The 9494-nt window shown below is 55.9% G+C and overlaps 1 protein-coding gene across 1 annotated transcript in view; it reads left to right on the top strand.

Moving 5' to 3' along the window:
- ITGA10 (integrin subunit alpha 10) overlaps positions 1–8942 on the top strand; it is a 16217-nt gene extending 7275 nt beyond the window's left edge. The window contains exons 14-30 of the mRNA XM_077753696.1: positions 57–260; positions 561–691; positions 1325–1491; positions 1582–1724; positions 2375–2488; positions 2689–2774; positions 2932–3040; positions 3169–3300; positions 3461–3537; positions 3682–3771; positions 4186–4264; positions 4431–4544; positions 4802–4882; positions 5040–5153; positions 6360–6455; positions 6924–7037; positions 7319–8942. Of these exons, the coding sequence (XP_077609822.1) occupies positions 57–260; positions 561–691; positions 1325–1491; positions 1582–1724; positions 2375–2488; positions 2689–2774; positions 2932–3040; positions 3169–3300; positions 3461–3537; positions 3682–3771; positions 4186–4264; positions 4431–4544; positions 4802–4882; positions 5040–5153; positions 6360–6455; positions 6924–7037; positions 7319–7384 (1917 nt within the window). The 3' untranslated portion in view covers positions 7385–8942. The remainder of the gene's footprint in view (positions 1–56; positions 261–560; positions 692–1324; positions 1492–1581; positions 1725–2374; positions 2489–2688; positions 2775–2931; positions 3041–3168; positions 3301–3460; positions 3538–3681; positions 3772–4185; positions 4265–4430; positions 4545–4801; positions 4883–5039; positions 5154–6359; positions 6456–6923; positions 7038–7318) is intronic.
- The last annotated feature ends 552 nt before the right edge of the window (positions 8943–9494 follow it).

Raw genomic sequence — 9494 nt, 5'->3', positions numbered from 1 at the left:
ATGGGTGCATCCGTTCACTGCCAGATCAGCATCTGCTCTCTCCTCCCCTCCACCAGCAGTCCTTGCTCACTCTCCAGGGAACGCTGCAGCCGGAACCCCCCCAGGACGCTCGGCTGGGCTTTGCCATGGGCGCCCTTCCTGATCTGAACCAAGATGGTTTTACTGACGTGGCCGTGGGGGCGCCCCTGGAGGATGGGCACCACGGGGCGCTGTACCTATATCATGGCACCCGGAGTGGAATCAGGCCCCGCCCCGCTCAGGTCAGGAGCCTCCAGATAAAGCAGGGGTGCGGATGGGAGGAAGGAGAAGGGGGGTGTGCTCCTTGGTCGTCGATGTTTCCCTGGCCTGAGATCCACACTGGACAAGTGCCTTTTTATCAGGGTTCCTAAAGGTGAGGTGGTCGGGCAGGGGACAGGGTGCTGCACTAGGGACTCCTAAGTACAGGCCTGTCTCTCTTATTCCTTCTTATCCTTATTCCTTATTGTGTGCCAGGGGGCCGGGGAGGAGCCCGAGTCACCAGGCATGAGAGTTCCTGCTCATCTCCCCTCTCTCCCCCTCAGAGGATTGCTGCCATCTCCATGCCACAGGCCCTCAGCTACTTTGGCCGGAGTGTGGATGGCCGGCTGGATCTGGACGGAGATGACCTGGTCGATGTGGCCGTGGGCGCCCAGGGGGCAGCCGTTTTGCTCAGGTGAGTGGTCCCCGCCCAGGAGGCAGGAGGCAGCATCGCTTAACCGATAAAAGCAAAGGCTTGGGGGGGGAGGGGGGGCGCCTGGGTGGCTCAGTCGGTTAAGCACCTAACTTTTGATTTCAGCTCAGGTCGTGAGCTCACAGTCCTGAGATCGAGCCCCGGGTCGTGAGATCAAGCCCTGAGTTGGGCTCCTGCAGTGGGCTCGGAGACTGCTTGGGATTCTCTCTCTCCCTCTCCACTCTCCTCTTTCTTTCTGTCTGTCTCTCTCTAGGAAAAAAATAAAATAAAATAAAAGCAAAGGCTTGGGAGGCACAGACTTAGATTTGGATTTCTTCACCAACTTGCCCTGTTCCTCCATTTCCTAGTTTCTAAAATGGGAATAATGACAGTACCTACCCCATAGGTGCGTGGGAGGGTGAATGCAACAATCGTGGTAAGATCTTAGCACAGCGCCTGGCACAGGGGAAGTGCTTATTCAGCGCTAGCTCTTCTCTTCCTGCCTGAAGGTTCCAGGGGGCCTGACCCCACACACACCCAGCCCCTCATTCTTTCCTTTGACCTCTGGGAGGCGAGCACTGGGGATCGCCTTTTTCAAATGGCTTTCCTCTGACTGCTGGAATCTCTTGATCCCAGCTCCCGGCCCATCGTCCACCTGGCCCCTTCCCTGGAGGTGACCCCCCCGGCCATCAGCGTGGTTCAGAGGGACTGCAGCCGGCGAGGCCAGGAGGCCGCTTGCCTGTCTGCCGCCCTTTGCTTCCGAGTGACGTCTCGCACCCCTGGCCGCTGGGATCGCCGGTTCTGTGAGTGGCGGGAGCGGTCCGGGTAGCCCTGAACCTCATCCGCCTCGCTCTCTGGGCCCCTCTCCACCTGTGCTCCTTACCCCCATCCAGACGTGCGGTTCACGGCATCGCTGGACGAGTGGACCGCGGGGGCACGTGCTGCGTTTGACGGCTCGGGCCAGAGGCTGGCCCCTCGGAAGCTCGGGCTGGGCGTCGGCAATGTCACATGCGAGCAGTTGCGGTTCCACGTGCTGGTGAGCAGGGGCAGGAAGTGCTCTGCGTCAAGGCCCAGCGAGGAGGAGGCTGAGGAGGAGGCTGATTGGAGGGCGGGTTTCTACTGGGCAGGGCCTGGCAGCCAGAGCCAAAGCAGCCAGGGAAGAGAGGCTGACCTTGGGCTGAGGCCCCGTTCTGCCCGTCACCGCTTGCGAGGTCTGGCTGATCACATCACCCGCACACCTCAGGCCCCTTGCTTCCCCCAGTGGAGGAGATACTAACCCTAACTGCATCATGGGAGCTGTGTTAGAATTAAATGCCCGGCGCCTGGGTGGCTCAGTCAGTCGGGCGTCCGACTTCAGCTCAGGTCGTGATCTCATGGTTTGTGGGTTCCATCCCGGCATTGGGCTCTGTGCTGACAGCCAGCTCAGAGCCTGGAGCCTGTTTCAGATTCTGTACCTCCCTCTTTCTCTGACTCTCCCCTGCTCACACTGTCTCTCTCTCAGAAATAAATAAAAACATTTAAAAAATTAAAAAATGATAAACGTAATAGTATTGATAGACCTTGAGGACAGCACCCAAGGCATAGAAAGTGTTGGAGAATTGATCACTGTAATAACATTCTTACAGGGGCCTGGGCTGCACCCCTAACCTTGGCTCCCCAATGATCCTCGCCTCTGGTTTTCCTTAGGATACCTCAGATTACCTCCGGCCACTGGCCTTGACAGTGACCTTCACGTTGGACAACTCCACGAAGCCAGGGCCTGTGCTGGATGAGGGCTCGCCCACCTCTATACGAAAGCTGGTCAGCGGTGCCAAGCCCGGTCCCACCCCTGGGTCCCAACACTGCCCTTCTCAGTGAATTGGAGAGACGCAGAGGGCAGAGACCCAATCTCCCGGCAGAATCTGACCTGGGCGCCCATTCCCCTCTTTTCACTTTTCCCCTAATTCCATTCTTTTCTGCTTGCCTTCCTCTTGGGCCTCAGCCCCTTCTCTCCCCTCTAGGTCCCCTTCTCTAAGGACTGTGGCCCTGACAATGAATGTGTCACAGACCTGGTGCTTCGTGCTCATATGGACCTCAGAGGCTCCAGGTGGGATGGACACGAACTGGCCAAATCAGGGTGACCTGAGACAGACCAGAAGGAACTTGAAGGGAGCTGGAGGGTCGTTTCTTGCCCAGAAAAGCAGAAGTGATGCTTTTAGCAGCTTCTCAACTCCTGGGCTTTCTCCCTTATCCACCACTCCTAGGAAGGAGCCTTTCGTGGTTCGGGGAGGCCGGCAGAAAGTGCTGGTATCGGCAACTCTGGAGAACAGGAAGGAAAATGCCTACAACACTAGCCTCAGTCTGAGCTCCTCNGTTCGGGAGGAGTCAGGGAAGGAGGAGGAAGATTGGGGTGCTGGGCTGGGCTGGGAAAGGCGCTAGGGAAGGGCTCGGTGTCAGTGTTGAGGTGTCAATGTTGAGCGGCGTGGGCATCACGGCCTGAGGCGTCAGCTCCAGCCCCCACCCCACCCATCTGCTCGCAGGGGGACAGCCCAGTCAAGGTGGAATGCACAGCCCCTTCCCCTCATGCCCGGCTCTGCAGTGTGGGCCACCCGGTCCTTCAGACCGGAGCCAAGGTGAGTAGGGGCCCAGGCTGGGAAACGGGGCTCTGAGAGACCAGGCGGCCAGAATCTCCTGGGCCTGGGAGTTTAGGGAGGGAGGCACCCAGGGCCTGTGTTCTTCTGCGCTGGCCCCTTGGAGAGGGAAATGCCAATACCCCACTCCGGCCGCCTCCAGGTGACCTTTCTGCTGGAGTTCGAGTTTAGCTGCTCTTCCCTCCTGAACCAGGTCCTTGTGAGGCTGATTGCCACCAGGTGAGAATAAGGGGACTTCCTCCCAGGTCTCTCTTGTGGGGAAAGGGGGTTGGTGGAAACAGCAGTGACTCCTCTACTCTCGTTGGGGTGGGAGGGGTGCCTGAGAGTGGGCTGGGCCGTGAGCCTCTCCCCCTAACCCTGCAGCAATAGCCTGGAGAGAAATGGGACGCTTCAGGATAACACAGCCCAGACCTCAGCCTACATTCAGTATGAGCCCCACGTCCTGTTCTCCAGGTACGGCTCGGCTCCCCTCTAGGACCCCTGTCCTGACCCCGGACCCGTGCTCTGTGTTCCCTCCGGTTCCTCCCATGGGTTGCAGTGTTTTCCCCAAATGCAAACCCTTGTGGGGCTGCCCCGTCCTTTTGCCCTGAATCCCACTCAAGTTGAACCTTTGAAGCATCTTACTTTTCTGGGTATAGGGCTTGGCCGCAGGCCTGGGGATCGGGGCTGGGGTGAAGGGGATGAGCTGTAACCGTACAGTTGGTGCCAAGTCTATGCCACATCCTGTTTCTGTCTTCTTTGTGTCCCCCGTTTCTTTATCCGTGTGCTGGCCCTGCCTTCCCCGAACCCGTGTCTGTGCACTGACTGCGTGCCCTGTGACTGTGTCATGGCTGTGGCCGTGCACTTCCTGACTTGGTGTCCACTCAGTGAGTCCACCCTGCACCGCTATGAGGTTCACCCATACGGGACCCTCCCAGTGGGTCCTGAATTCAAAACCACCCTCAGGGTGAGAAGCTGGAGGAGCCTTGGCGTGAGCAAGGGGAGGGGGAGGAGTCCTGGGCAAAGGAGGGAAGAGTCTCTCTTAGATCCCCAGGGGCATCTAGGGTAAAGAGGAACAGATGAGGAAGGTCTTCTGTCTCCCTCCTCTTCCTCCTTCCAACCCCCCCTCTTAGGTTCAGAACCTGGGCTGCTATGTGGTCAGTGGCCTCATCATCTCAGCCCTCCTTCCAGCTGTGGCCCATGGGGGCAATTACTTCCTGTCATTGTCTCAAGTCATCACTAACAACGTGAGTCTAGGCTAAGGGTGTATGGAAAACCCTGCCACCTTGACCTGGTGAGCCTACCCGCTCCTTATGTGCTAGGTCACTGCTGTCGGCACCCCTCCCTCTGGGAGACCTTTCTTTCACACACGTGGCTTCTCTGGGGAGAAAGAAAGGGATTGCCCAGGGGAGAACCACAGAGCACGGGTCGTATGCCCCTGCCCAGCCCGGAGTGGCCGGCCTCTCACCGTCCAGGGGGTCGCTCAAGTCGCATCTCCCTGTAGGCAAGCTGCACGGTACAGAACCTGACTGAGCCGCCAGGGTCCCCTGTGCACCCAGAGGACTTTCAGCACATAAACAGACTGGTATGAGCCCCAAGGAGGTGAAGGAGGTGTCCGGAATGGGAACGCAGCGGGGAGTGGTAGGGTTTGGGGCGTTGGGACAGGGGGTGGGTAGAGCCTGGCATGGGGAGTGGGGGAGTTTCCCACCCCAAGGTCCTGATCCGCCCTTCTCTTCTGGAAGAACGGGAGCAACACTCGGTGTCAGGTGGTGAGGTGCCATCTTGGGCGGCTGGCCAAGGGGACGGAGGTCTCTGTTGAACTGCTGAGGCTGGTCCACAACGAATTTTTCCGGAGGGTAAATCTTGCCTTCCCCTTTCCTCTCCCGCTACCACCTGGAGCTGCAGCATAGGCTTTGGAATTGACTCAGGTTCAAGTTCCAGGCCCTTAAGCAAGTTATTTAACCTCTCTCAGATTCTTTTCCTTTATCTCTAAAATGCGGAAGGTAATACCTACTTCGTGAGATTGTGAAGAATAAATGAATAATGAGATGGACTCATGAAGGCTCGTTATTCTCCTCTGTGGGTCATCCCTTCATGCTATATCGATAATCAACATTTACAGGATACCTACATCCAGCCAATTAATAATCTGCCATGTGCCTACTACAGGCAGGCGCTGGGAGAGACGGACGATCCCCAACGTTTACTACCACGCCTAACTCACTATAGTGATGTAATACAGTTCTGTTAAATGAGTGAATAAACAGTTGACATTACATGCCTGATATGTACTGGCGGGTAATGGAAGACAAGATCATATAGCTGAAAGCAATCTAGGTTATGAAAGTTCTCGAAATCTAGGGAGATGAAATTGAACTTAATACGACAGGCAGTTGGGAGTCAGTGTAAGTTCCTGCACATGGAAATGGCACTTAATTATAACAGCTCTTTAGTACTAAGGGCTATCTACTTAAATAGCACAAGGCATATTTTATAGGAAAGTTATGTCTGAGACATCACCCTTCTCTAAGTCGGATGGTCTCTTTATCTTTCTTTGGTAGCCTTTTTCGTTCATTTACTTATTTTTTTCAATAAAGATTTATTGAGAAACCAGTATGTACGTAGCACTGGGCGAGGCTCTAGGCACTAGAGACACCTACATGTGTAGGACACAGCTCTTGACCTCAAGGATCCTATATACAGTCCAGGGGTGAAAGACAGAGAAGTAAATAGAATGGTAAGACCTAAGCCAGGGTGATGAGTTAGGAGGAAACACTTCGCTAATTCTGTTGAGGGATGACATGTAAACATCAACTAAAGGAGGGCTGAGGGTTAGCCAAAGAAAGGGGAGTTAGATAATGTTGGATAGAGCAAACACCGTATATGAAGGGCCGGAGGCTTCCCATCTAGTACCCTTCCTCTCTTTCTCCATTGGTCTCCAATCTTTTCTTCTGGTCTGGAAGGCACTGGAAATTGTGCCTACCCGCCTCCTCTTTGCCATTGGGCTCCCACCTGATTGATGGTGGCCCGCTCTAGCGTCTTCCCATCCACTTGTTCCACAGGCCAAATTCAAGTCTCTGACGGTGGTCAGCACGTTCGAGCTGGGAGCTAAGGAGGGCAGTGTCCTGCAGCTGCCTGAAGCCTCTCGTTGGAGTGAGGTGGGACTGGCGCCTGAGTTTGAGAAGGGTGGGAAGAGTGGGAGGAGCCTGTGGGAAGAGCCCGGGTGGGGACTACAGAGTTGGGGTGCTTTTTCAGAACCCAGAGCGTCCTCATTAGGCAGCAGGGAGTCAGAAGTGATACAATCAGGATGCTGGGNTTTTTATTTATTTCTAGGAGAGAGAGAGAGAGACAGCGTGAGCAGGGGAGGGTCAGAGAGAGAGGGAGTCACACTCTGAAACAGGCTCCAGGCTCTGAGCTGGCAGTCAGCACAGAGCCCGACGCGGGGCTCGAACCCACGAACCGCGAGATCACGACCTAAGCGAAAGTCGGACGCTTAACCGACTAAGCCACCCAGGCGCCCCTCGTTTCTTTCTTTGTATTCTCCCATCCCGAGGCTTTGCTGTAATGTGGGGGGAGGCCAGCTGGGAGAAAGGGGACGAGTACTAACAAGTCGCCTTCCCGTACAGAGCCTGCTGGAGGTGATTCAGACGCGCCCTGTCCTCATCTCCCTGTGGATCCTCATTGGCAGCGTCCTGGGGGGGCTGCTCTTGCTTGCTCTCCTCGTCTTCTGCCTTTGGAAGGTACGCACTGCGTTAGCCGGAAGTCCGGGGTGCGATGCGGGCCCCCTAGGGTAGAGCAGGGAGACTGGCTCTGTGCCGGGCCGCCTAGCAGGCTGTGCGTGTCCTGCCTCTCGCTCACTCCACTCCACAAATGTTGGTGGAATTAAGCTCAGCCAAAGAAAATAAAGTAGAATCTCATCTTTGGAAGCGAAACAAAAGTGAAGACCTCAGATACGTCGGAGGTCTGTTGGCAGGGTGTCCGGCGGGGCGTTTGGCCATGGCGCTTATCTCTTCCTCTACAGCTTGGCTTCTTTGCCCGGAAGAAAATCCCTGAGGAAGAAAACAGAGAAGAGAAACTGGAGCAATGACTGTGGAATAAAGCCCTAGAAAGTCCTCCTTGGCAGTTTCTCCAAAAGACTTGCATAAGACCTGCGGTTCGCGGACCCCGATGGACAAGAAGAAGCCTCTAGACTGTCTTCCCCAGACCTGCAGCCTGACTTGACTTTTGAGTCATGAGGATGCTGCTGGCGGGAGATGAGGCCTTACCTCAGACCAGAAGGGCCGGCACGAACCCCAGAACCCCACCCCGCTTCCCTTCTCGCCGGCCGGTTCCACGGCCAACACCTTGGTTTGGGGCCCCATTTTCCTTAGCCCTAGGAATCAAGAATTTCTTGCCTAGGGTTCCTGACTCCTTTCAGGTTCCCCCTACCCCCTGCCGCAGGTTTGGAAAAGATGGGGGCCACAGCCCTCCCTTCCCCTGCCCCTCACCTTCCCGCCCGCCCCCCCCACTCCGCAGGAGGGAGCTGACGTTGGCTTCAGAAAGTAAAGTCAACATCTGCTGCTTTCCTGCGGAGTCTGGTGATTCAGAGAGCCGGATGGGGAGAGTCAACAGGAAAAAAGGAGGGAGGAGGAAAAGCCACAAGAGACATTCTGTACAATTCCAAGGAACAGAAGAAGCCTTTAGACGGGGCGACTGCCCTCCGCTGAAACCCGAGACCTCGTGGTGCGCTAGCCCGCCCTCAGGTGCCCGGGAAACGGAGCTGCCCCGGGCCTGCTGGGCAAGGGTTCCCAGCTCGCAGCCTTCGCGGGGAGCGAAGCCAGGGCCAGGCGCCTGACTCTCTGGAGCCAGGGCGCCCCCAGGTGGCCAGTGCTGGAATAGCAGAGCGGAGTCCCGTGGTCTCGGTCATGGCCCGTGGAGAGAGCTGGACACCCTAGGCCGTGTTTTCTCCTCTCTCGTGCCTCACATACTCTTGAGCCCTCGTTGGGTCCTCCTTCTTTCTAGAAACTAGGGAGAAGGGAGAGGATTTCTTTTTGATTGGGGGGCGGGGGGTGGGAATCCCTTTCACCAGCTTTGGGATGCAGCCACACCGTGGGGTCTGAAGGAGTCAGGTCTGCAGTGACGAAAAAGCCCGAGTGGGTGGCAGAGGCGGCTGGGGAGCAAGCCCTTGCTCGCTCAGTGCTGGCCGTGCAGCCCAAACGGCTCCGAGGAAGATGTGTCCGGGGCAACTGCAGTCATTCCTGTAGGGCCTCCCTGGCGGGATCCGTTTGCCAGCCCGTGCCTGCTAGGTACTGCAAACTCCCAATTCCCGTCTCTGAGCTGCCCCACCGTTTTCTTGTGGTCACGGCCAGTCGAGAGAATTAGATTCTCACCAGCTACTGGGTGACTTGTATTTCTTTGTAATCAAGGCTTTGGATACCAGAGTCTGTTATTGGTCTCCAGGGTGCAGCTCTGACAGCCATTGGAAGAATCAGCACCCATTTAGAGCTGGGAGGAGTGGAGACCTAACCGGGCAGTTGACCAGCAGCCACAGAGCTTGTGTTCCAGGGTTGTTCTCGAGGCCTGGCCCCTGTGTTTAGTTTGGCATGTTCCCTGCCTTTAGCCCAGGGCACTGTCCCTGCTTCCCAGCAGGGTGGGCGGTATATCAGACAGTCAGAACAAATAAAGTTCAGTGTCAAATGACTTCTGACTCTCTTTGAGTTCCCTATGGAGTGCTCAGGATCGGTGAGAGGTAGATTCGCGGACCACCTGAGACCGTATACAGCTGAGTTCCTGGAAGGGAAAGTTAGGATCTACTTGAAACGTGTCCTGTGACTCTCCCTCTGGGAGGCGTACTCAAGCCTCCTGCAATCCTCACCTACCTATGTGGCTATAGAGTGTAAAACGTGTCGGTTGGTAAGCACACGGGCCCAGATCGAAACCCTAGGCCTGCCATGATTAGCTATGTGGCCTCAAGCAAGTCAGAACTACTCCGAGGCTCAGACAACAATAAGAGGCTGTGTCGGACGGTGGTCGAGAACGAAGACAGACTTGGGTTCGAATCTCAGCTATACCACTTAGGACCTGCTTGACCTTGGGCAGATTTAACTTTTCTAAGTCTTGGCTTTCTGGTCTTTAAACTCACTAGGGTTGTGAGGACCAAAGGAGAGAATTCAAGTAAAGTGAGCATAGACTAAAGACTCAATAAAGGTCAACTGTCT

Source organism: Crocuta crocuta, unplaced genomic scaffold (assembly GCF_008692635.1).
Source record: "Crocuta crocuta isolate KB4526 unplaced genomic scaffold, BGI_CrCroc_1.0 scaffold620, whole genome shotgun sequence".
NCBI lineage: Eukaryota > Metazoa > Chordata > Mammalia > Carnivora > Hyaenidae > Crocuta > Crocuta crocuta.
The sequence above is the reverse complement of the archived record's forward strand: the minus strand, read 5'-3'. Positions and strand labels throughout refer to the sequence as shown.